Source organism: Leptopilina heterotoma, unplaced genomic scaffold (assembly GCF_015476425.1).
Source record: "Leptopilina heterotoma isolate Lh14 unplaced genomic scaffold, ASM1547642v1 Lhet_162, whole genome shotgun sequence".
Lineage (NCBI taxonomy): Eukaryota > Metazoa > Arthropoda > Insecta > Hymenoptera > Figitidae > Leptopilina > Leptopilina heterotoma.
Window position 1 is genome coordinate 447789 of NW_025110878.1, and position 27894 is coordinate 475682.

General features: G+C 26.8%; 3 protein-coding genes across 9 annotated transcripts in view; 2 read left to right on the plus strand and 1 right to left on the minus strand.

Moving 5' to 3' along the window:
- LOC122498970 (isoaspartyl peptidase/L-asparaginase-like) overlaps positions 1-6254 on the minus strand; it is a 20816-nt gene extending 14562 nt beyond the window's left edge. Inside the window, exons 1-4 of one of the 3 annotated variants that reach the window (XM_043606986.1) lie at positions 5543-6254; positions 5235-5473; positions 4060-4284; positions 2265-2591 (exon numbers count right to left, since the gene is read on the minus strand). In XM_043606986.1, coding sequence (XP_043462921.1) covers positions 2346-2591; positions 4060-4284; positions 5235-5473; positions 5543-6035 — 1203 coding nt within the window. In that variant the 5' untranslated portion in view covers positions 6036-6254 and the 3' untranslated portion in view covers positions 2265-2345. Of the gene's footprint in view, positions 1-2264; positions 2592-4059; positions 4285-5234; positions 5474-5542 lie in introns of those variants that run through there. The other 2 variants (XM_043606988.1, XM_043606987.1) reach the window with 2 other exon arrangements.
- Positions 1-7204, plus strand: part of LOC122498968 (transferrin) — a 22314-nt gene extending 15110 nt beyond the window's left edge. For 3 of the 5 annotated variants that reach the window (XM_043606982.1, XM_043606981.1, XM_043606980.1), the window contains exons 14-15: positions 2099-2254; positions 6261-7204. In XM_043606982.1, coding sequence (XP_043462917.1) covers positions 2099-2254; positions 6261-6437 — 333 coding nt within the window. In that variant the 3' untranslated portion in view covers positions 6438-7204. Of the gene's footprint in view, positions 1-2098; positions 2255-6260 lie in introns of those variants that run through there. The other 2 variants (XR_006301286.1, XR_006301288.1) reach the window with 2 other exon arrangements.
- On the plus strand, positions 7052-27822 carry LOC122498976. The gene is made up of 31 exons (XM_043606992.1): positions 7052-7185; positions 7591-7702; positions 7842-7981; positions 8101-8225; positions 8393-8537; positions 8640-8797; positions 8879-8994; positions 9244-9389; positions 9475-9721; positions 9919-10058; positions 10142-10309; positions 10422-10523; positions 12212-12312; positions 12390-12545; positions 12673-12832; positions 13171-13266; positions 13539-13653; positions 14431-14570; positions 14664-14788; positions 23422-23566; positions 23658-23815; positions 24001-24113; positions 24256-24386; positions 25794-26040; positions 26107-26252; positions 26399-26581; positions 26693-26770; positions 26846-26944; positions 27049-27137; positions 27197-27352; positions 27505-27822. Exons 1-31 carry the CDS (start codon positions 7095-7097, stop codon positions 27661-27663), a joined length of 4287 nt encoding a protein of 1428 aa, XP_043462927.1. The 5' UTR covers positions 7052-7094; the 3' UTR covers positions 27664-27822.
- Positions 27823-27894: the final 72 nt, after the last annotated feature.

A 27894-nucleotide genomic window follows, 5' to 3' on the forward strand; every position in this document is an offset into this window, starting at 1 on the left:
TTACTTATATGTGTGTAACATTGTTACGTAAATGTTACAGAATTGTTACTGAACACTGTGACTAATGTGTGGTAGATATTTTTATTAACACGTTAATCGTATATTACAAATAAAAAAATCACAAGTTTGTCTTTGTTACGTAATAGTTACATAACAGTAAGTAACAGAATATACGGCACTGCAGTTGATATAGTAGATTAGGAGAATTCTCATCTAGCCTTCAGTGGCCGTGCGGTTTAAATGCGTTGCGTCGGGTCGTCAAGGGCAGGGGGACGTGAGTTCGATCCCACATGCGAGCGGATATTTTTCATTCTAAGCGTTATGTAAAATAATAAAATTACTATTTAATCTGTATATAAGTGTTGTGAAATGTGAATAAAATAAACTTGTGAACATGTTTATAAATAATATTAAAGATCTGTAAAAAAATCAAGTTTAAAAAATGTACTAATTAATAAATCAGTTTTTTACTAAAATTATTTTTGGATATTACCATGTCAAATGGCATTTGTTATTATCTATTGAATAAAAATAATAACAATAATTTTCACGTAGGTCATAATAGTGATGTTACAATTATATAACAAGCTCATCAAATTATGTAACAGAATCTCATAATTGTGATATAATAATAAGTCACAACGTGATATAAGTGTGATATAACAATTATGTAACATATTTACATAACTGTGATATAATAATAAGTCACAACGTGATATAAGTGTGATATAACAATTATGTATCAAATTCTTCTAATTATGTAACATATTTACATAACTGTGATATAATAATTAAATATCACGCTGCAACATAATTGTTATATCACCCTTCTTGTAACAATTATGTAACTGTGACCCTCATGTTACGACATTTCGTGTCACATGTTCATATCATGTTATATCACGTGTGATATTCTGTGACATAACTGTTACATAACTGTTATGTAACAATGTTTGCTGGGAAGGTTACACAATATTGCTGCGGTAGACCTGAGGTGAACTAAAAACTTCCGCCATGGAGGTAAGGTTACATGTTAGGGTGTGGTGAGTATATATGATAAGGCCATGGTAACCTTACACGTTAAGGTTAAGGTAACCTTACACGTTAAGGTTGATGTAACGCCTTACACGTTAAGGTTGAGGTAACGTTACATGTTAAGGTTGAGGTAAGGTTAAATGTCAAGGTTGAGGTAAGGTAATTATTAAGTTGTAAGGTTGAGGTAAGGTTAAAGTAAGGTTGTGATAAATTTACCAGTTATGGAAAATATTGAAAAAATAATTAATAAATAAATATTCAATTAAAAAGTTAGTTTGTTGCTCTTCTCTATTTTGGAAACCTGACATGAAGCAGAAAATTTTGAAAACAAATTTGGGGGGACTGGGATTCGAACCCGGGATCGACGCGCATAAACCTATCATTCTAACTAACTGAGCTAAGTAGAGAACTGGTAGAAGGAAAATTAATATTGCCTTTAAGGAGTTAATCATCTTCTTGGTTCACCTTAAAGGCAACATTAATTTTCCTTCTGCCAGTTCTCTACTTAGCTCAGTTAGTTAGAATGATAGGTTTATGCGCGTCGATCCCGGGTTCGAATCCCAGTCCCCCCAAATTTGTTTTCAAAATTTTCTGCTTCATGTCAGGTTTTCAAAATAGAGAAGAGCAACAAACTTAACATTTTAATTGAATATTTATTTATTAATTATTTTTTCAATATTTTCTATAACTGGTAAACTTATCACAACCTTACCTCAACCTTACAACTTAATAATTACCTTACCTCAACCTTGACATGTAACCTTACCTCAACCTCAACATGTAACGTTACCTCAACCTTAACGTGTAAGGTTACATCAACCTTAACGTGTAAGGTTACCTTAACCTTAACGTGTAAGGTTACCATGGCCTTATCATATATACTCACCACACCCTAACATGTAACCTTACCTCCATGGCGGAAGTTTTTAGTTCACCTCAGGTCTACCGCAGCAATATTGTGTAACCTTATGTGCCTTACGATTAGTACTCAACATAACCTTACCTCATACTATTGTGCTATGTGGGTTGTAACATACAAAGTTACATCGTTAATCTGTAATAGATGATGGTTCATGGAGAAATTTCAAAGACCAAGGAAAGTAAAATTTATCGAATGCTTGTGGATCTTGATAAGTTATTAAAAGGAAACGTGGGAAATTTATCTCCTCTATTGTCTTTATATGGTCCATTTTACGGACAGAAGAACGTAATTTTTTCTGTAAGTATAATGATTTATTAACGCTTGATTTGGAAAATATTTTCAGAAAAATTTATAATTTAGAAAAGTAGCCTCACACTCACATTGCTTTCTATTTGTTGCACTTACAATTGTAGACTTTTTTCAAGTTCGGGATTTTTTCTGAAAATTTTTCGCCTTTTACACATCCATAGTAGATGCGACCATTCTGACAAATTGCCCAGGGAAAATGCAAGGTTTTAAAAAATACTGCAGCTTCACCTATAGCATTTACGGCAATTGCTCCGACATTTGATTGATCCGTTTCTGTTTCAAAGTTATTGAGTTCTTCTATTAAACTCGATTCAATGCTTGCGCTCTATTTATTAATAATCTTTTTTTATTTATAATAATTAAACAACTAATTAAGTTGGAAAACATTTTATTTTATTATTTGCAAGTATGTAATACTTTAAGAAAAGTTGAATAAAATGAATTAAAAATAAATATTTCTTTTAAGAGGGGATCCTACTTTACATGGTCGAAAAAATCGATGTTTCTTTTCCTTATATCTGCAAGAAATACATCCAAGAATATGTACCGAAAGTTTTAAAAACACTTAACATTATTTAAGTGTTTTTATAGTTTTCCATTGATTTTTGGCGAGTGCAAAACGTTTACAGTGGATGTTTGACAACCATATTCAAACTTTGCTGTAAAATACTGGTGTGCAGAATTGACAGAAAACGCCTTGACCGAATTTAATGAATGATGGCTTGTTTTACTCAGTATTAATTCCTCTTCTATTTGAACTAACAAAATTTCAAAAAAATTTTTTTAATAATTTTAACAACCAATAAAGTAATTATTTTTTTTTTTAAATGAAAAAAAATTTTTTTGTTTTATCTATCAAAATATTAGAATTTCACCATTTCTTTGGATTTTTGTAGTTCAAATAGAAACTACATACAGTAGAACCTCGGTTATCCGAGCTTCGATTATACGAGACTCCGGGTTATCCGAGCTCCGAGGCACTAAACGTGCTCGGATAATACGTAATAACTCGAATAAAACGGATGGAGACCAAGTCTGAAAACAAATTTTCACAGAACCACTATTTATGTTCATTTCATTTAAAATTTCATCTATTTTTGTCGTTTAATATTATTTTAACACTTTAAACACATAAGAAATAATTAAACTTTTTAAAATTTTCATTAGTTCGTATTATTTGAGTTTTCGATTATTTGAGACACTACTTGCCCACATTACCTCGGATAATCGAGGTTCTATACTGTATGTGAACTTTAAAATTTTTCTTTGATTTTATATTTCCGACGAAAATTGCGCTCTCTATAGTGCACACCGTCTTTTAAGTCAAGAATTGCACCACCGTCAACAGTTAATTTTAACTTGTCTATTTTTTAATATTTTATGTCAAAATTTTTTTTAAAAATACACTCGAACGCCGGTTTAGCGGACTGTCTGGGGGAGTCGTCCGTTAAAGCGAACAATACCTTAACAATACCTTTAACGAGGCAAAACAAGGAAAATCGTAAATCATAACCCAAAAATTCCTCTAAATCGGTGTCCGCTAAACCGGCGTTCCAGTGTACTTCAAATATATACAAAAACATCCCAAAAAGCCAGGAATTCTAAGTTAATTTTTTTTCTTTTTAAACAAATTCAATTAATAAGTCATATATCTTTTTGTATTGAAAAGAATAATTTCACCTTTAAAAGAAATATTAATAACTATAAGTCGACACGAAACAAAAAATCAAAAGATTAATTTATAAAAAATAAAGTGGTTGAAGTAATTTGACAGTCAAATATATTTGAATTACCATTTTGAGTTTTTCGACAATTTTTCGAGCAGGTGCGTAGGTGTAAATTGCCGTATCCTCGCCAGAAACTGAAGCACAACCGAATCGATTAGCAAAAATTCCACAACCAATTACAGTTCCAATTGAACTAATTGAACCAATCAGTTTTCCCCGATTTCCAGCTGTAGAAGTTCCGCAAACAAATTTTCCCTCTTGATCAAAGGCAACGGCTCCAACTGCACTCAACTGCAAAATTTGTTATTAATAGAAAAACAATATTTTTAAGTAATTTTAAAACATACAGTACCGTCCGAAATTGTCAGTCCACCCATTTTCAAAGGAATGACAAACATTTTTTAACATAAAATTCATGAAAAGTAAAATTTTTTTTGGTTTATATTTTGAAAGACGATAAAATTTTGAAAAGAATAACACCTTACAGAAGTCATTTGGCCAAAATTTGTAGAAGATATTCTTAAAAATCGTCATTTTCAATGTTTTACAAAAAATTGAATAACTTCTAAAATAATGAACGCTTTTTAATAATCTTAGGCTTATTTTAAAGACCATTTTCTACAGAATAAGAATTACTTATAGGCATTAACCTGTAATTTTTAACTTGGAATAAGCTTGACGTCAAAGTTGGACAAAAAAATTCAAAAAATTTGAAATAATATTATTAAAAGAAAAATAATTTTTGAAATTCAAACATATATTTTTATTAAAATTTCTTGAAAAATCTACACCATATCATGTTTTATATATGTTCTAGAATAGTTTTTAGTACAAAAAATTGATTTCAAATTTTTCCAATTTTTTTGTCTAATTTTGACGTCATGCTTATTCCAAGTTAAAAATGACAGGTTAATGCCTATAAGTAATTCTTATTCCGTAGAAAAAGACCTTTAAAATAAGCCTAAGATTATTAAAAAGCGTTCATTATTTTAGAAGTTATTTAAATTTTTGTAAAACATTGAAAATGACGATTTTTAGGAATATCTTCTACAAATTTTGTCCAAATGACTTCTGTAAGGTCTTATTCTTTTCAAAATTTTATCGTCTTTCAAAATATAAACCAAAAAAAATTTTAGTTTTCATGAATTTTATGTTAAAAAATTTTTGTCATTCCTTTAAAAATGGGTGGACTGACAATTGCGGACGGTACTGTAATTAGTTTCATATTTCGCAATATTTACACTAAGGTCCATTGGTTCTTCTATTTCAAATTCTTTTTGTTCCTCATTTTTATTTGACAATCTTCTAGTAACACATTCGGCTAATTTTTCTTGAGGAATTTCCATAGACTTTTCAACTAAATGTTGAACTATTTTGGGAATGTAATTATCAAATTCTTTGAATTCATCTTCGTTTTGAAAATCATCAATCTCTTGGGAGTTGATGGACGGAGGTGGAGCTTCACAAAGAAGGAGCGAACCTGTAAATTTCATAAATAATTAATTAACCAAATAATCATATTTTACTTACATAAATGAAGTAAATATACCTGAAGACAATATGGGAATTCCTATTGAAACAGCAAATCTTTGAGCTCCATTTTCGACCAGTAAAACGTGATCAGTCTTTTCTAAGACAGCTCTTGCCAGATCAATCGGATGTTCGATGTCCCTTATAGATCCAACACATCCAGCTTCAAAATTATTATTCATAACAGCAGCATCCATGACAACATCGCCATTAATATCAACCGAGCCACCTTTTGCGCAATTAAAATATTTCCTACTCTCCATATGATTTATTGCCAAGACAACAGCATCAATTGCATTCGTGCCATTCATTAATTTCTCATAAGTATCCCTCGCTGCGTTTTTCACTTCCTGTAACATAAATTCTCTCGCAAATTTCGGAATATTTCCCGCTCCACCGTGAACAATAATTATAGGTTCCACTGTTATTCCACAGTTTGCCTCTTCGAAATTCTCCGTTTTTATATTCGCCTTCTCAAAGGCCCTTTTAATCCACGAACAATAATCGCACATTTTGCATGTAATGTGAAAATTGCAACCAAAAATTTTGACATTTGTGTGATAACCATGAAAAAAATGAAAGATAGGAAAATTTTATAAAACAGAAAAAAGAGTGACAATAAATTATACTTCAAATAAGATTTCTTTTGTGATTAGAAAGATGAAAGAAACCGCATTAAAAATTAAAGGCTAATTAATTATTATTATTAAATAATTGTCTTTTTATTCGATTTTTAGGAACGTACTCAGTACTTGGTAAAGGAAGTTGGATCATTTCAGAGAATTTTTAGTTACCAAGAGATATTGGAGGATTTAGTGACACAAAAACAGCAGTGCAACAGGGCAAATACTCTGAAACAGAAAAGTTATTTGATAATTTTTGCATGTATTATTTATTCTTTTCATCAACTTTGATCGGAAAATAATTTCTCTACTGAGCCAGGAATCTAAGCTTTCTTAAAAATTAAAACTTGCAGAGTAATTTTAAAATCATTTCTCAATAATTATAAAATATCCTATTCCTATATACTCTTCGTTAAGAAATTGAAAAAAAGTGAATTGCGTTAATAAAGTAAAAAAAAAGTTTCATTTCAAAACTACAGTGGAACCTCGATTATCCGTACTGTAAATCATTTTATCAAAACTTTTTCGTTATCTTAAACACAAAATTATAATTTTTTACATTTAGTTATTGACTATTACTATCAACGAAAATATTTGCAAAACCTTGTCCATCAGTTCAGATAATTGAGGCTTCACTGTAATTGCAATAAAGCATAAATTTTTTGCATAAATTAAAAAATGCGTGAAATTATTTTTTTCACGAATTTTAAAAGAGAAAGAATAACCAGTTCTCATGGCTGGGAACCCGAATTCACACTCATACAAGCGAAATTCCCTTCCACCGCAACACTTGCCTTTCAATTTTCAGTATGATCCTCGCATGCATTTGATACGCTTCTCTCGGTTATAATATTATTCAGGATATATACAGGATCATTTTGGCAACGAAAAGAATTCATAATAAATGCGTGAGAAAATTTGAATCATTTTTTTAATTAAGAAAATATAATGATTCTTAAATATTCTCTATTTTTAACATTAGAATTAATATTATTTGTTCATTTTTACACACCTGTTTTTACAAAGAAGCAAAATAAACGTAAGTCCTCGAATATAGATATACTCGTAGTAGATTAATCATTCATAAGAAACAGAAACGTCCTTCACTTCTCATTTTACTTCCTCTATGCGAATAAAGATCAAATTGCCGTGTAATATAAGGAAAATTATGTTCAAAAACATTGTACAGCGTAATTTCTGCAAATATTATTTATAATCATTATTAAAAAGTTATTCATTTTTATTAAGTATTTTAATAAAATTATTATCCAATTAAATTAACTTTTACTAAATTATTATTATAAAAAGATATATTCAAAAAAATTTGTTAACAATTATTTCTCAATTGTTATAATGCAAAAGGTAATGTACTAAAATATTTTTTAACAACTAAAAGCAAAAATAAGGTGAAAAAATTAATAAACAAAAATATTGTTTTGTCTAGTTAGATTTTGCATTGTGAATAGTTTCCACACTCGCAAATCAATTGAAAATGTTTGCCAAAATCTAGTTCAATCAAAAAATAACAAAGTAGAGTGTGTTGTTGAAACTGATAGGCAAGTATTTAATTAATTTAGATTTGAATAATGTAATTACCATAATACATAAAAATAAAAAAATTAATATTTTGTGTTAATTTTATACTATTCAAAAAATATTAAAAATTAAATTTTTATTACTTTTCTTTCATTCTAGGACCCAATGTCTAAGGATGTTAATAAACGATCAAGCAGATTTTATGTCAGCGGAACCGGAAGATTTAATAGTTCTTGCATTAAATAAAGAGAATAATAATAAAATTCTAGTCACACATGAATTGAGAGTATGGGAAAATGGTAAATTTTATAATTACATATTAGTTCATGCTTCATACAATAATTGTTTTTAATTAATTTAAGAAAATTCAAGTAATTATTATTATTATTATTATTATTATTATTATTATTATTTTTAGAGTATTCTAGTTTTAAGACAGTTGTAGTAGTGAGAAAAGACATTGAAAATTTATGGCATACAGAAAATAGGCATCTCTGTTTACCAGGTTTCGAAAAAAATTCTGTTCTTTTAGATTACATAAAAGTAAGTAATTAAATTCATTTTTTCAATAAGAATTTGAGAAATAAATTTTTCAAAATTCGATCATTTTCTTCATTTGAATTAAATTATAAAGTTTGAAAATTCGAATTTTTAAGATTTGAATTCAATCTCTTGAATTAGGAATTTTTTAATCGAAATTTCGCAATTAGTTTTTAGAGACAAAATTCGTCTCATCTGACTGCAGTCTAGAGAAGAGTTTATTAGAGAATAGATTATCAGCATTATCACAATATTTCGAATCCGCTTGCATCAGTGGTCCATGGACGAATGATGAACAACTTGACATGCAAATGAGTAAATATTTTTGTACTATATTGTTTTGAAAGTAATTAAATATTATCTGTTTGTTCGTTTTCATAAAATAGAAAAATTAAACAGTTAACTTTTTCCCCCCAGAAAAGAAATACGGAAATTTGTGTTCACGATGTAAAAATAGTCAAGAATGCTCAAAGGATGATAAATTCTATGGAAAGGAAGGTGTTTTATTGTGTTTAACAGAAGGTGGAGGTGACATTGCATGGGCGAGATTAAAATTTGTTCGATATCACTTTAAAGTACTTACGTCTTTTTTCGTGTAAGAATAGTAGAACCATTTTTTGAAAAAGTACTTAAATTTGTTTATCCTTTTTTCCCAGCGATTCGGAGGCGAAGAGGATTACAGATTTCTCTGTCCCGATGGGTCGATAAGAAACTTATCTGACGATCCTTGCGTTTGGTTTGAAGAACCTTGGAGGACAACCATCGCCAGAAAGTAGAACATTATTGATTTCTTTTTTGCAAATCATCATTTAAAATGGAATAAAAATTCTATTTTGATTTTATTTCTAAAATGACTTTTAATCTAAATTTAAAGGAAAATAATTTGCCAATTAGATTATTTTTCATTCCTAAGTAAATTTTTACTGTCTACCTTTTGGTAAATACTAACAAATTATTGATAGGAAATAAAATTAATTGAGTTGTGCCAAAAATGTTGTTACAATAAAAGTTCTATTTTTAGAGCAGTCGCTGAGAGAGTTTCGAAATTTATATCCGATCAAAATAATCAAGTCGGAGATTTTTTGACACTTTTGCAATATGATCTTCACAGAACACCGATCAGTACTGAGGCACTTAAAACACCAGAGGATTATTTCAAATTATCATGTAATTACATAGAACTTTTTGCCCTTGGTTCAAATTGATTATTCTCCTTCTGTTCGTAACTTTGTTCTATCTTTTTCTTTAACAGTTCCTGATTATTATTCTCTTAAGGATTATTTACAATGTAAACCAGATCGACGTATGAAATGGTGTGTCGTGACGAATTTAGAAGTCGAAAAATGCAATTGGCTCTCGTACGCAGCGAATAGTTATGGAATAGAGCCATTAATTGAATGTGTGCAGGAATTAAGTAGAAAAAATTGTCTAGAATCGGTGAAAAATAAAATGAGCGATATTTTCGTTGTTAATTCATCTGAAGAATTTGAAGCCAAAATGTAAGTTATTATTTTGAAAGTAACAGACAATTTTTTTAGCAAATGTTTTTAAAAATATATATATAATAAATATATGTATTTTTAATTGTAATTTCAAAAAATAAAAAACACACAATTAATAATAATCAATATTGTCAAGAAATCAGACAACAAAATAAATGTTGAAAAAAATTCTAAAAAACTTAATAAATTTACAGAAAAGGTTTAAGGCCAATTATTCACATGGTGACGAAGAAGAAAAATCAAACAGTCGCATTGGTAAAAAAATATTCTGATTTACAATCGTTCACAGATTTGAAAAATCTAAAGGCTTGTTTTTCGGGTTACAGAGATATTGGTAGGAAAAAAATTAAAATTTGAAAATTAGAAATTCTCATCCTGAGAAAATAACTAGTTTACTTTAGATTCGTGTGTTTTCAGGATGGAATACATTTATTTATTTGATGAAAAATTTGACTGGTGATAATAATTGGTATTGTAAAGACAAGGAAATGGTTTCTCAATTTTTCAAAGAAAGTTGCGTGTTTCAATTAAACGCACAGGACTTTTCCACTTTTCCAAAGAATCTTTATTCACTTTGTTCGCATTGTAAGAGAATAATTTTGAAATTTAATTATTTATAAAAAACATTATGTAATATTTTAATATAAAATTTTAATTTATGTAAAAATATTGAAAAACATTTTTTTATCTCATATAGTAAATTTCGGTAATAGAAACATTACAATAAAAAATTGTTTGGATTCTGACGTGGCCGATGTATCTTTTTTGAATTTTAACTCAGCAACTCCACTTTCATCAAGTAAGTTATTTCTTCAAAGTTATTTATAATATTATACTAGCTGTCGTACCCGTCTTTGACGGGTTATTTATTTCCTAAATAGTTAATTTATAAAGTTCGTCTATAACCCTATTGAAAATCCCTTCATTATGTATAAAGCACTTCCATAAAGGAAATCATATGGATTCCCATATAAAGCCGTATGGGGAATTGAGATACGATTTTAGGTAGGAAATATACATGGTAAATTTAAAACGTTCGTCTTTGTATAAAATCATATATGAATTCATACGTAAAATCCTTTTCAGCATCTTTTTCCCTGTTAGTTTCATTAAATAAACCCTATATTTCTTCAAGAAAATTTCCAATACATATTTCCCATGTTAAATCTCATGTGAGATTTAACTATCATTTAACTCTATCATTTCTCGAGAATAATTTTCCCATATTCCCTCATGTCAAATCTTTTTTCATTTTTTGAAAAATATTCCCATATTAAATCTTACATCAAAATCCATGTAAAATTCAATTTCATTTTTCAAGTATAATTTTTCCATATCCCTATTGAAAATTCCCATATGGGATTTCACATAGGTTTTTATATGAGATCTGACATAGGATTTCACATAAGGTGAATTCGACATAGAATTTCATGTGAGATTTTACGTAGGATTTCATAACACATATTTCTCGTACGGTTTTACATGGGAATCCATATTGTTTCCTTTATGAAAGTGGGATTTTACATGGTTTTTGATTACTTAGGATCCCATGTAGATTCTCATGTGGGGATTTTCAATACGAAAATTAATCAAAACTCCGAATCGATTCACCCGTTTTTGTGTTATTCCCGAACAAAATATTGCGGACAGATATACATATTTTTTTATTGCCATTTTTTAAATTCTTACTACTCGAAATAAAAAACTAAACGCGCTAGGGGCGTTTAGATTAATGCCTAGTCATTAATCTAATAATTAGAATAATTATTCTAATAATAATTCTAATAATTATTCAGGGTGGTCACAATTTTCAGTTTATCAATTTCCCTGACAATTTATTGACATTAAAATTATTTTCCCTGTCAACATTTTTTTTACACGAAAATATGAAAGTTTACGGGAAATGAGTAAAATTTATGAATTTTAATAATTTCTAAACATTACAATTATAATTATTTTAATTAAATTTACAAAATTTCAATTATTCAAAATCTTTTTAATTGTATATTTTGAAAATTTAATTAGAAAAATTATTCAAAAATCATTTTTGAAATTTTTGTTATAGTTATTTTTCGTATTATAAAATTCGAAATAAGTTGCATTTTATACTAAAAAATGTAGTATTTAGTTGCAATATTTGGAAAAGAAGTTGAAAAAGTCGCAATTTTTGAAAAAAAATCGAAAAAGTTTTCAATTTTCCTAATTTTTCCGAAAAAAATTTTTTTCCCGTCATTTTTCTGACTCTACTGACTGAATTAGAATAATAATTAGAAATAAGCACATATTTCAGGAACACTTTCCTATTTTACTAAATTTCGCTTAAAGCCTGGGCATTAAGCTAAACGACGGATTTTTCTTTTCGCCTACGACATATATACACTTCAGCCTATTGGCCCAGAAGTGGACATGGTTTTGAATTAAAAAATATAAAAAATTATTTAAATAATAATAATATTAAATAATATGAAATAATGTTCGAATTTATAGAATACTCAGAGGTGTACTATAGGACTCTTTGTAGTAACGAATTTGTAGATAGTTCTAATAAGGAACGAGAGTGCATTTTATCATGGTTAATACTAGGATCGGTAAGATGGAGAAAAATATTTAAAAAAGAAAATAGTTCTCAAACGATTGTGAATGAATTGAAAATTTTAATCTTCAGATTATGGTAAATAAAAATGTATCTTCCTCGAGGGAAGAAGACATTTTCCTGTTATTTATGGATCTTAACGGATTGTTCGGTGAAACTTATCAAGGAACGACTCCTTTAATGTCTCTTCATGGTCCATTTGAAAAAAAGGAAAATATTATCTTTTCAGTGAGTAAATTAATTTTCTTTTGTCAATCATATTTGTGATTTATAATAATATTATATAATTATATAATTTATACCAACAATAATTTAAGTACATACTTATTATTTTAAATCTATACATTTTTTATAGGAATTCAGTGAATTTACGAGAGACTTAAATAAAAAAGATCGAACATTGCATTATAACGAAATTATTGAAGACTTGAAAAAATATCAATTGTGCAGTGAAGCTGATTTTTTACGAAATTTTATTTACACTTCGATTTTTCTACCAATTATTATTATCATCTGTTCATTAAATTAAAATCTACGTCATTTTGTATTTATATATAAACACTAAATGAATAAAATGTTGTATTCAAACACAGTGTTTGGATCTTATTTACATATCAAGAATTTATGTCTTCGTTAATTGTTTAGATTTGAAGTTTTTCAGATTTGTAACTTCTACAATTTTGTCTATGATTGTCAATGACCTCTGAAAAATAATCGACAGTTTATTAATTACATTACTGGACAGAGGTTCTCTTAGATCTCTTATTCTAATTAAAATATCACAACAAAAGAAAAAAATATTAAGTTTTTATTAAAAAAATAGTTGTTTAAGAAAAAAGTTTTTAATTTTCAGTGATAAACATGGTGTTTAAAGAGTGGATTATTTTATTGACAGTCTGTAGCTTTGCTTTTAATTTGCAATCGACCGTTTTCGCCGAAAAACAAAAAAGTGAGAGTTTACTTTTTATAAATTCATTGGAATACAAATTTATTTATTTACATATACAATTTTTTTATTATAACTATTTGTATTCTTAGTATTAGCATTATTGTTAGGTACTTTCATTGTTTATTATTAATACTATTATTATTATTATTATTATTATTATTATTATTATTTGTTTATATAAGTAAATACTAAATTTGAAAATAATTTCATTAATTTCAAAAAGATATGAAATTTTTCTATTGAAATTGGGAATATTAATTGTATATTTTCAGTTCGATATTGTGTGGTGGATGATACAATACCCCATGAAATAAAAAATTTGGAAACTTGTCCCCTTTTAGTGGATATAGATAATTCTCCAGTTACATGTATAATCGCCGTTGATAGGTATGATGCTTTTGTATGATCCTTTTTATGCAGGCACCTATCCGGATTATCGAAAAAAGTACAAAATAAACGAATTTTGGATTTATAATTTTAGGTATTTATTTGCATACGTATTTAAATAAGACTGAAAAGAAATAAAACACTTAAAGTCAAAATTAATAAATGTTTAGTTAAGAATATTTAAAAAGATTTATACATAAACATTTTCCTAAAATCATTAAAGCACATGAAACGCAACGTTTCGTGTGAAAATTCAAAATTTATGCACTGTAAAAATTTAGGGAGTTAACGGACTCGGGAGTTTGGAGTGAAATTTTTCGAGTTAAAAATCAACTCCAAAAGAGAGTTAATTTCTAACTCCCTTCATTCAACACCCGCGCGAGTTATTTTTTCCTTGGGGAGTTAGCATTTGGGTGTGAAATTTTAACTCTCTTTATTTAACTCCCCTGGCATTAACTCCCCAATGGGTGCGACTTTTATAGACCCCCCCGGGGAGTTAAAATTTAACTCCCTTTTTTTACAGTGTGGTATTAAATGCTTATAAACTTTAAAATTAAAAAAAAATTGAAATTTGTCCGGATAATCGAAAATCCGGATAATGGGGTCTTTAGTGTATATAGGTATATAAGTTAATGCACTTTTAATAAAATATAAATTTTTTAAACTCAAATTCATTTTAAATCAATAATATGAAAATTACAATTTTGTTATTGCAATTTAGAGTTTTTAATTTTGTGTATTTTTTTTGTGATAGTTTATATTTCATTATTAATTCAGAGTGTCCTGCTTACGACATTTACTATCGGGAGAAGTTGATTTCCTTATTGCCGAACCGGAAGATCTTATGATTTATGCATTCGCTGAGGATTATAATAATAAAATACTTGTGACTCATATTATACCTCAAATGTCTATAGGTAAAAAAATTAAACGAAGTAGAAAGCTATTCAAATTTGTCTACTATAAGCAAAAACATGTTAATTTGAAATATTTATTCGAATAATTTACAGATCTACCGAGTCATCAAATGGTAGTAATTGTTCGTAATAATATAGAGGATATTTTCCATACCGAGAAAAAACGTTTCTGTTCACCTGGATTTGAGCCGGGCGTTATGGTTCGAGATTACGTTAAAGTTAGTTTATAATTTAAAGATTACATAATATGTTACGGTCTTTGTCGATTATTATTGGGCATTATCGACATTGCCCGGGTATTTTTAACAAAATTCAGTAAAATGTGACAATGCCCGGGCAATGTCGACATTGCCCACTTACTTTTGAGCAATGTTATTTGCTCCACATTATTTCTTTTTTTAAATCACTTTTTCGCTAAATTATTGTCAAAATGTGGGAAAAAAATGTCACTTCCAAATATTTTATACAAAAAAAAAAAAAAAAATTAAGTGTATGCTATAGCATACACATACAATAATAATATAACAATTTTTTAACGACGAAACGACTATTTTTTCCTGGATGTCCTTAAGAAGACGCAAGTTCACAAATTTTTTAAGTGGTTATGATAAACCATTATAAACCTAAATTCATTGTGCTCTTGCGACTGCAATATAAAACACTCGTTTCATATTCGTCAGAAGAAAACAAAAAGCACTATTGTTGTTACGTTTTTAGATGTTAAATCCTTTAAAATTTCATTGAGCCGAATTATTGTGTGATTAAATTTGTATATATTATGATGTACATAAAGCTATTATATAATAGTACTAGCTTTCGTGCCCGCCTTCGGCTGGCTCGAAATTTAGTGTCGCCTGCCTAATAGTATTTTTTTAAAACAATAAACATTTATTTAAACATTGTCTTTAATATAGGTTTGTGAACCTCTTAATTAAAATTTTAATTTTTCCGTCATGAAATGTTAGCCAACTTCCGAAAGTTTTTAGAAATGAAAGCAAAATCAACAGAAAAATATTTATTGTCTTCAGACAAAGATAATGATTTGTTCAACACATTTTTTAAGAAATTTTTAAAATAGGTGTCCACCTTGGGATAACTTTTTAAGATCAAAATTTTAACAATTCGAAGAAAATTGTCAAACGTTTAAACAATTGCTGTATTAAAAATTTTCTTATAATGTCCAAAAGATACCTATTATATTGTACTTTCATTTAACATACATTTCAAAAAATATTTTATATATACAGTTCAAATTGTAGAAAATGAAATCGAAACCGTGACCAACGTGGGGCTTTTTTCTTTATAGTATTATTAATAATATAATTATTATTATTACCAATATTAATAATAAAACTTAAAAAAATTATTTGATTCAATTAAATGTTTTATTTGTCTATTATCTATTATATAGTTATTTTTACCAAATACGAACTACTAAGATCAAATAAATTGAATAATTCGATCTAATAAATATTGATTTAAATCAATTTTGAAGATTGCTTGATTCAATAATTCACGTTCTTTTAATTCAAATATTTATTTGCATGATAATTTTTTTGAAATGACTACATATTTATTTCTATCAAATATTCAATTATTAATCATAAATAATTATTGTAATTGAGACTAATATCCATTTAATTGCGTCAAATAATTATTGGAATAATTCAGGTACTTCTGGATAGTTTATTACTATTGTGACTGACATTTATTAATTTTTCACAACGTTTCAACACCAACGTTGGCATTTGAAATTATTTATTCCAATAATATAAATGTTTTTACTCTGGAGTAACTGGACTAATTATAGTCAAATTTAATAAAATAATTAATTATATAGCCTAAATACTTCGTAGGACTTATATGCTTGGAAATATTAACATTAAATTCTTACAATTAAATTAAAATTTTAAACCAACGGGGATCAAAACCCAGTCACACTTATCTAGCCTACACGGAGAGAAATTTATAGTAGTGGGTAACATAATTGTGGTTAGGGTGACCATCTTTAATGCTACGTATACAGACAGCTATCTAGATAGTCACCGTTAAGATCAATATCATCAGGAGTAACATCTTGGTAGTACGGGGTAGCATAACTATATTTTTTTTAGCATCTGGGATGGTTGGGAGTAGCATAATGATAGTATCGTGTAACATCATCTTTTTAACATCAAAATCTGACTATCCATTTCTCTCAGTGTAAGACCTATAACCGAAGACCCCTAACTCTGCTGTACTAAGGGAATAGGGAAAACAAACTACTTCGTTAACGGAACTGACTTATTTTATCTAAATATTTTTTTATTTGTTTTTATTAACTACTTTATTTGCATTAAATAATCCATTATTTGCATTAAATAAATTATTATACTTGAAGTCATAAAATGAATTGTGCCAAATAATTTTTATTTATACCAAATATTTAATTAATTGGTTGAAATAAATAAACTAATTTTTTTAAATAACTCATTATCTACTTTGGTTTCAATAAGTTATTTATTTGATTAAAATATTTTTTACTTGTTTTCATTAAATAATGCATTATTTCAAAATTTCAAATAGATAATTTAGTTTACTTGAAGCGATAAAATAGGTAAATTAATTGTGGCAAATAATTTTTATTTATGTCAAATATCCAATTAACTGAGCGAAATAAATAATTTGTTTTAAAATAACTCATTATTTGTGTTAAATAAATTCATTTATTAGAGTCAAGTAATTATTTAATTAATCCAATTAAGATTTATTTGATTCAACTAATTAAAATTATTTAAAGAAAATAAATTCTTATTAGATTGAAATGAAAAGTTTTTAAATAAGATATTATTTTTCAAATAATTATAATTACTTAAATCATATAACTTTTTTCAGTGTAGCTACAGTAAAGTAAAAGTTATTAATGTGAACGAACATTATGCCATATTTTCAAAATTTTAAAAATTCAAAATTAAAGTTTTGAAATAATTATTGTCATCAATTTTACTAAAATTTAATACAGGGTTAATTTTAGTGTTTTTTATTAAAATTTAGTCATCAGAATAGAATTTGAGCTTTTCATTTTTTGATCATTAATTAATATAATATAATAGCAATTTTGAATTCTGTGCAATCTACTGACAAAAGTCTCATATTATTAATATGGATATTTTCAATATTCTGACCTAATAGAATTTTTTTAGAAAAGTAAACTTATGATTTTAACAACAAATTTTTATTGTTGACCTAAGAAATACAACCGTATAAAAATTAATTACAAAAAATTTCAATTTTTAAACTTTTAATTTTTTAATCTTTTTTAATAATATTTAAATCTAACATTTTTTATTTGTTATTCAAAATTTTACTATTCTGACGACTGAATCTTAATAAGAAACACTAAAATTAGGCCTGTACCAAGTTTGAGTACAACTCACTAAAGTATATAAAAAACTAAAAATTTCGAATTTTTAAACAAATGGCATAACTTCCGTCCATATGAATATTTTTTAATCTACTATCGCTAGGTCGCTAGGATTGTAAGTTAGGCTAATGCCTAAAAGACTGCCAAGTTTCACTTGAAACGATCGAACCGTTTTTCCGTGGTGCGCGGTCGAAAATTTGCGAACATACATACACACATAATTTTCTTAATAGTATTTTCGCATTTCTTAGAGTGTAAAAAGAAGGAATATATAATAAAAATTTTGAATTCTATGCAATGTACAGACAAAGTCTGATTTTATTAATAAGGATTTAGATATTGCCTAAGTCGGAACGGGCAATGTCAACAATGCCCAATAATAATCGACAATGACCGAAACATATATAAATATATATATATATATATATATATATATATATATATATATATATATATATATATAAACGCCTAGGCAGTTAGCTAATCGGCAGCTAATCGGCGCCGAATATACGAACGAGCTTCAATATTACTATTATTCGTCTGTTCGCCTGAAGGGATCAGGCAATTAGCTAACTGGCTAGGCATTTAGCTATTCGACAAACGCAGTTTAGGCCAATAGAAGAAAATTATATATTTAATAAAATTTTCATTTATTGAAATATTAGAACGCTTTATTTACAAGTGTTTCCATTACTACACGGAAAAATGTTTGGGATAGCATCTGCACCTTTTGGTGCATTGGTTATCCCTGTCTAAAAATTTTACTATTCAATTCACTTCACACTTATTATTTCCTATTGTTTTTATATGAAGTGAAGTTAATTGTTGGATACATTTTTTGAAAGGTATAGCATGTGCACCTTACATTTTTCCGTGTATAAAATTAAAATACTTATTGATTATAATTTAACACAATTATTATTATTAAAATTATTTATTGAGTGATAATTATTAAGTAATAATAATATTATTATTTTCTGTTACTATTCTTTCTAATTATTATTATTCCTAATTAAATTAATTATAACTGTAAGCAGCAGCAAAACAGTCTATCAGTGGAGGGCAGGGATTTAGGAAATGCAATAAATAAAAACGACCACAAACGGAATTTTTAAATTAACAATCATGCAAATATTTTCTTTTAAAAGAGTAAACAATTTTATGTAATCAGTGTAAGTTTCATTAATTTATTGTAAACGGCTTTTGAGTTATTAATTTTTTTTAAAATGATGTAATATTTTGTTAATAAAAAAATAACAAAAATTTTAAATTTCAAAAAACGGTTAAAAGTGTTTTTTTTGTTTTGTTGTGAACTATAGATTTTTATAAAAGTTTTAACATTTGAGGCATTTCACGTCAGAAATATCACGATTTGCAAAGGGTATGCCGATTTTCGCAAAAGTTCGTGGGATTATAGTTCTGTATAAGAGACTTCTTTCCCCCAAATTTTTTCAAAAAAAATTCAAAATTGTTGAAGATACGCCATTTTGAATTTTAATATTAATTTTATAAAATTTTGAATATCTCGGAATATTGTTTATGGATTTTTATGAAATTTACACATTTTTCAGGTAAAAGTATGTACTTAAAAATGCAAATAAAGTTAATAAAAAAAAATTAATTTTTAAATAAAAAAATTAAAAAAAATTTTTTTAAACAATTTTTTGTTTATTTACTCCTCTCTGAGAAAAATGTTATTAACATATTTGGATTCCTTATGAATTCACCTTTAATTTCATAAAAAAAAATTGATGGAGACTCAACTGGTTCCGGAGATATTGAATTTTTTGTAAAAAATAGTCATAGTTACAGCAGCAATGCACAACTGCGGTAACGTACTACGCGACTTGTGCAGTATGGTGCTATGGCGCGGCGACGCTTTTTTTTACAAAAAATTCAATATCTCCGGAACCAGTTGAGTCTCCATCAATTTTTTTTTATGAAATTAAAGGTGAATTCATAAGGAATCCAAATATGTTAATAACATTTTTCTCAGAGAGGAGTAAATAAACAAAAAATTGTTTAAAAAAATTTTTTTTTAATTTTTTTATTTAAAAATTAATTTTTTTTTATTAACTTTATTTGCATTTTAAAGTACATACTTTTACCTGAAAAATGTGTAAATTTCATAAAAATCCATAAACAATATTCCGAGATATTCAAAATTTTATAAAATTAATATTAAAATTCAAAATGGCGTATCTTCAACAATTTTGAATTTTTTTTGAAAAAATTTGGGGGAAAGAAGTCTCTTATATAGAACTATAATCCCACGAACTTTTGCGAAAATCGGCATACCCTTTGCAAATCGTGATATTTCTGACGTGAAATGCCTCATTTTAGAAAATAAATGAAATGTTTTTAACACAGTTGAGCTGGTCTGACCCTGTAGCAATGGAAAAAATTGTAAATAAAGCGTTTTAATATTTCAATAAATGAAAATTTTATTAAATATATAATTTTCTTCTATTGGCCTAAACTGCGTTTGTCGAATAGCTAAATGCCTAGCCAGTTAGCTAATTACCTGATCCCTTCAGGCGAATAGACGAATAATGGTAATATTGAAGCTCGTTCGTTTATTCGGCGCCGATTAGCTAACTGTCTATAGTCATTTAGCTAAATGACGGATTCTTCCATCTTTATATATATATATATATATAATTCCAATTCCACGTAAGAATTACCTATGACCTTTAAAATTCGGTTAAACATATTTTTTTCTTAACCTTTATAGAAAAATATGAAATACAGTGCCGCTCAAAAGGATTTGCCCACTCTACAGCAAATAAAGACATTACAAAAAGTTTCTTTATTTTAATTTCTAGTAAATATAAAAAGTTGGTTGAGGTCTCATTTCAAAGCTAATGTTTTCTACTTTCATAATATCCAAATAATAAATTAAAATAACAAGTTCTTCGTTGTTTAAATGCAACTGGCAATAAAATTTTTTTTATTTTTTTGGGTAAATTTTAAAAAAATGTAATTTTTTAACAAGTGATCACACAAATATTTCGGGGAATGCAATCAAAAGCTCATTTTGTCACCTTTGAAATTGTACTATAATTTTTAAGAAAGTTATCGTCATTTGTTTAAAAAAACAGCCTATTTTTTAAATTGTTTATAATTTAAAAACAGTTTATCTAAAAAAAAACTTGTAGGGCAAAAAATGTTCATTTTTGTATGTAGAATCAGGAAAAAAATGTTAAAAGCTTTTTTTAAACAAATTGTTTTTAACATGTTTGTACGTCATGTAAATATGACTTAAAATGTGAGGTCAAAGTATGGTAAAAAAATTTGTTTAAAAAAAAGCTTTTAACATTTTTTTCCTGATTCTACATTATAAAAATGAACATTTTTTGTCCTACAAGTTTTTTTTAGATCAAATGTTTTTAAATTATAAACAATTTAAAAAATAGGCTATTTTTTTCAAACAAATGAAGATAACTTGCCCGAAATATTTGTGTGATCACTTGTTAAAAAATTACATTTTTTTAAAAATTTACCAAAAAAAAATTAAAATTTTTTTTATTGACAATTGCATTTAAACAATAAAGAACTTGTTATTTTAATTTATTATTTGGGTATTATTAAAGCAGAAAACATTAGCTTTGAAATGAGACCTCAACTAACTTTTTATCTTTACTATAGAAATTAAAATAAAAAACTTTTTGTAATGTCTTTATTTGCCGTAAGGTGGGCAAATCCTTTTGAGCGGCACTGTACGCATTTTTTTATTTTTGTTTAATTGCCCAAATTTTCGAGTAATGAATTTTCGAAATTTTTTTTTTTTGTAACTGTAGACATATTTTCAGTAGCTTATATCTAAGTCTGAAAATATTGAGTTTAGGAAAAACTTGTCAAAGAATGAAAGTTTTAGTTTTCTTTCTACTTTTAAGAAACTTGGATTTTTTTACAATTTACTTCTCAAAAATGTCTACAGACATAAATTTTTAATCGATTTGAGTATTTTTTATTTTAAATAAAATCCTTTTATTTCAAAAATGTCTACAGACTACAATTTTTAACCGATTTGAGTGTTTTTTGTTTTAAATAAAATCCTTTTATTTTTAAAAACACTCAAATAGATTAAAAATTGTAGTCTGTAGACATTTTTGAGAAGTAAATTGTAAAAAAATCCCATTATTTACTTATAAGCTACTGAAAATATGTCTACAGTTACAAATACAAAATTTCGAAAATTCATAACCTGAAAATTTGGGCGATTAAACAAAAATAAAAAAATTCCTATTTCATACACTACCAATTTTAAATTCTTTTATAATTAATTTTTTTTACAGAGAGGAAATATAGTAATTTGTCCTCTCAATGTGGAAGTTCTTTTCAATATTATGGAGATGAAGGTGTTTTAATGTGTCTAACTGATGGCGGTGGAGAAATTGCCTGGTCAAGATTAGATTACGTTCATCGACACTTTAAAGTAATATGTATTCTGTTATTTAAATAATTAAAAAATTCAACTGTACTACCGGTCAAAATTGAGAGACCACTTATTTTCAGGCGAATGAAAAACGTTTTAAAACATACAATTTATTGAAACTAAAATTTTTTTCTGTTCATATTTTTAAAGATGAAAAATTTTGAAAAAAAACAAGATATTTTAGCAGTCGTTTCTCGTTTGGCCAATAATTTATTTAGATATTTTTAAAAAATCGTCATTTTCAATGTTTTACAAAAATTTGAATAACTTCTAAAATAATGAACGCTTTATAATAATCTTAGGCTTATTTTAAAGGTCATTTGCTACACTATAAGAATTACTTATAGGCATTAATGTGTCATTTCTTTCTTAGAAAATGCAGGCTGTCAAACTTGGACCGAAAAAAATCAAAAAATTTGAAACAATCTTATTAATAGAAAAATAATTTTTGGAATTCAAACGTATTTCTTTTATTAGATTTTCTTGAAAAATCTACACCATATATGATGATTTATATATTTTCTGGAATAGTTTTTAGTACAGAAAAATTGTTAAATTTTTTGAATTTTTTTGGTCCAAGTTTGACGGCCTGCATTTTCTAGGAAAAAAGTTACACGTTATTGCCTATAAGTAATTCTTATAGTGTAGCAAATGACCTTTAAAATAAGCATAAGATCATTAAAAAGTTTTCATTATTTTAGAAGTTATTCAAAATAATAAATATAGGTAAATAAAATTTTAGTTTCCATATATTTTATGTTTTAAAATGTTTTTCAATCACTTGAAAATGGGTGGTCTCTCAATTTTTACCGGTAGTGTATTTTTCTATAAAGGTTAAGAAAAAAATATGTTTAAACGAATTTTAAAGGTCATAGGTAAATCTTACGTGGAATTGCCCATATGCCATATTGCCCATTGCCCATATTACATATGCACCTCATTAAAAATATAAAAATTTCATGAAGAATTTTTTTTCATATGTATATAAAATATTTTAATTTCCCTTTCAGTATTTTGAAAGCAGAATAACGCCACGAAAATGTGATCCAGAAAAATCTTTGCTAGAAAATAGAATGGCTTCTTTATCGGAATATTTTGAATCCGCTTGCATCAGTGGTCCATGGACAATTGATTATCAACGGAATAAAAAATTAAGTAAGATTTTTATATCAAATTTATTTATGTTGTATATTATTTATTTTATTAATTTCCAAATGGCAACATCATTTTTCATATCTTTTTTCAGAAAAAACATATCCAAATCTTTGCGCAGAATGTGGAGATCCCACGAAATGTTCACATGAAGATTCATTTTTTGGAAAATGGGGAGCTTTGAAATGTTTATTGTCAATGAAAGGCGATGTTACTTGGGCTACTCTTCACGCCGTCCACCAAGATTTACAAGTAAATTACTATTATTACATATTATTAATTTTTAACGTTTAATTTTTTTACTTAAAAAATTTATAATTTTTGACTTAATTTCAAGAGTTGATATTATAATTCTGTGTAATTAAGAAAAACGATTAGACTTACGTCTCTATGGATGATTTGTGATTTAATTAATCCCTTTCACGTGTTTAATGAAGCTAACAAACAAGGATGAATATTCCTTCCTCTGTCCCAACGAAAAGACAAAAAATTTAACAGACAAAGCTTGCGTTTGGCTCGAAGAACCACAGCGAACGATTGCAGTCTCAATGTAAGTATAAGAATTCTTTTTCTGTCCATTTTTCAAATTTTCACCTAGAAAAATTGACATTGTTAATAAAATTAAAAAATTAATTTCTTTTCTTAAATTAAAAAAAATAGTCGTTGGAAATTTAACCAATTTTTACTTTTAGGACCTCTGCCGAAAAAGTCGGAAGATTCATGAAAAACCCACAAAATTCAAATATTCTATGGAGGCTTTTTGTTGGAGTACCAAAACCAGTCGAATTGCCAGCAACACCTCTCGATTACTTACAAAGATCATGTAAATCTGTTTCTTACAATTTTATTCTACAATTTTTGCAAATATATGTATATGAAATTTTTGTTTTCATTCTATATGGACTTTGCTTCCACACGAAAACTTTCATTTTATGAATGTTATAAATTGCATTATTGCTATAAACTACACAGGCCTGCAAATTTTGGCTTAGTTCTGTTACAGAAAAAGTGGCAGGTGATTCTTATAGCTGTTTTGACGTAGAATACGAATTCGATTTCCAAAATGGCTCATCACGTCAGGATTTCTTGTAATATTGCCTTAAATAGCCAAAAATGGCTATTTTGGCCACTTTTCGGAATTTTTTTTGGTTAACCAAAATTTTTTTGTTCAATTTGCAAAATTGCATCGTATAGTACTAGATCTAAGCTTTAAAACCCATTTTTCAAAATTGTTTTACGATTTTTTAAAAAAAAGTTATGTAGATTTGAAATTAAATGCCATTTTGAACTTCTTTATACCTACATTTTCCTAAATAAAAAAATTTCAAATCTACATAACTTTTTTTTCAAAAATCGTAAAGCAATTTTGAAAAATGGGTTTTAAAGCTTAGATATAGTACTATACGATGCAATTTTGCAAATTGAACAAAAAAATTTTGGTTAACCAAAAAAAATTCCGAAAAGTGGCCAAAATAGCCATTTTTGGCTATTTAAGGCAATATTACAAGAAATCCTGACGTGATGGGCCATTTTGGAAATCGGATTCGTATTCTACGTCAAAAAAGCTATAAGAATCACCTACCACTTTTTCTGTAACAGAACTAAGCCAAAATTTGCAGGCCTGTGCTATTAGATACACAATTCAAAAATTAAAAAAACTTTTTAATAATAACTTATAATATTATATTATATATATATAAAAAAAATAAAAAAAAAATAAAAAATAAATAATAATAAATAAATATAAAAAACTTTTTAATAATAACTTATAATATTATATATATATATATATATTATTTTATATTATTTTATAATAACTTTTTTTATGTTTTTTTTTTTTTTTTTCTTTTACAATTCAACACAAAAAAATAAGTGTCAGAAATTTTTTTTTAAATACCTGCAAAAAACAGTTCTTGAAAAATTTAAGACTACTGATTTTGTGTCCCCCAATGAAATCTACAATTAATCTACAATTAAAAACAAATTCATCCCTTTAGCTTCTTCTGCCATGTAAGCCAAAGTTATTCATATATTTTAAAAAAGGTACTTTTTGTTATTTTTTGGTATAAAATTGTAATTGTAATATATATTTCAATAATGCAATTTATAATATTCCTAAAATGAAAATCTTGATCAGTAAATGAAATAAACACGAAAATTTCAGCCTTAACTTTGCAGCGGTTTTTTCTAGTTTTTATAAATTTAAAAAATTAATTTATTTCTTTTTTAGTTCCAGAATATTATTCACTAAAGGATTACGCGAAATGCACTCCCGATAGAACGATAAAATGGTGTGTAACTACAAATTTAGAAGCTGAGAAATGTAAATGGATCTCGTTTGCTGCTCAAAGTCATGGTTTAGAGCCTTTAATAAAATGTGTACAAGAAACGAGTCGTGAAAATTGTATGGAGTCGGTAAAAAATGGCATAAGTGATATTTTTGCAATTGAAAAGAGCGAGGAAGTTGAGGCGAAAAGGTAAGAAGAGTAATTGAAAATTAAAAAGCGAATATTAAGAAATTGAGAAAAAATATTCCGTTTCAGACGAGGACTTGAGGCAATTGCATATATGATGATGAACAGTGGACTCGAAGACATAACAGTCGCCTTAGTACATAAATTTTCTAATTTCACTTCCCTTCGCGCTCTAGAAAATCACAAAGCGTGTTTTCCTGGCTATCGAGAGTTTGGTAAAGTAACAAAATTTGCTTTTTAAGAAATATATTTTTTCTTTCAAAAATAATATTTATTAGAAATATATTCAACAAGAAAAAGCAAAAATACAAATTTTCAAAACACTCTGAACAAACAATTAAATATTTAAAATTACTTACAGAATGGAATACTTTTCTTTACGCAATGAAAAAATTAACTGGTTATTCTGAATGGTATTCTAACGATAAGGAGATGGTTTCGAAATATTTCAACGAAAGTTGTGTTGCTAATTTACATAATGGAAATGGATCAGAAAAAGATTTCCCAAAAAATTTGTATTCCTTATGTTCTCTAAGTACACAAAGTAAGAACGAATGTACTATTTTCCAATTTTTTACTCCCCTATAACCATAAACTTTAAAATATAATTTTTCTTTTGGAAAATAATTCAAAACTAAAGAATCTTTTGTTTCAGCAAACGAGAAAAATATTTTGAGACAACCACGTAATCCAACAATGATTGTGGAAAAATTTGAAATGCCCAAAAAAGAAGGTAATATTTTTTTCGAAAGAAATTAAAAGAATCGATGATTAAATAATAAAATAATCATTTGCAAATTTTTTCCAGAAATTGTAAATTCAGATCAAGCAATGTTTAACTGCTTAATTCACAATAAAGCTGACGTGGCTTTTGTTAATTTGAGTTCATTTGTGAATATATATCCAGGTATTTTAAAATAATTTAAATTCCTTTTTACTTTCTTATTAAGTTTCCAGTTAAAGAGACCTAATTAAGCTAAAAATAATAATTTAAAATATTATAATTAACAGAACTGATAGGAACTGTTTTCCGTGTTATTTGTCTAAATGAATCGAAAACAATAGATCATTGTTTTTCTGCTAAAAAATCTCTAGGATCGGTAAGTTTCGATTAAATAAAAGAAATTTCTCATTACTTAAAATATTTTTTTTCCAACAGTTAGTTGTCAATAAAAGCATAACAGGAGCAAGAAAAGATGATATTTACTTTATGTTATTGGATATTGATCGAATATTTGGTATCACTTACCAAATAGTCAGCAAACTAATTACTCTCTATGGTCCTTTCAATGGCACGAATGGCGTCATTTTTCCTGTAAGTAATAATACAAAATCAATTAAAAATTAATTTAATACAATTTTAATAATTATTAAATATATATCTCAGTTTCATATTACCAACTATGTATTTCTGTAAGAATTATTTCCAAGTCCATTGTAAACATTGAATTTATTTCTAAATTTCAGGAAGGAACACAATTTTTAGATCCCATAGCTTGTGATTCGCCGTGTAAATTAAGTTATAATGAAGTTTCTAAAGATATTTCACTCCATTTTCAGAATAATACTGCTAACGTTTTACAAGTCAACATCGCGATTTTACTAATTTTGTTTTTAATAATTTAATTCTTTTACATAAATAATATTACATGGAAAAATTGTATATAGCAACAAATACTATTTAAGAAAATAATGTTAGTATTAACAATAAAATGTATATTTTTATTGATAAAAACATAAGTTATTGTGTGTGTGACTCAGATGAATAAATTAAATTTACAAGTGCTCTAAATAATTTTTTTTAAATATTAATTTTACTAGAATTGAACAAAAACTGCAACAGTGATAAAAATTTCT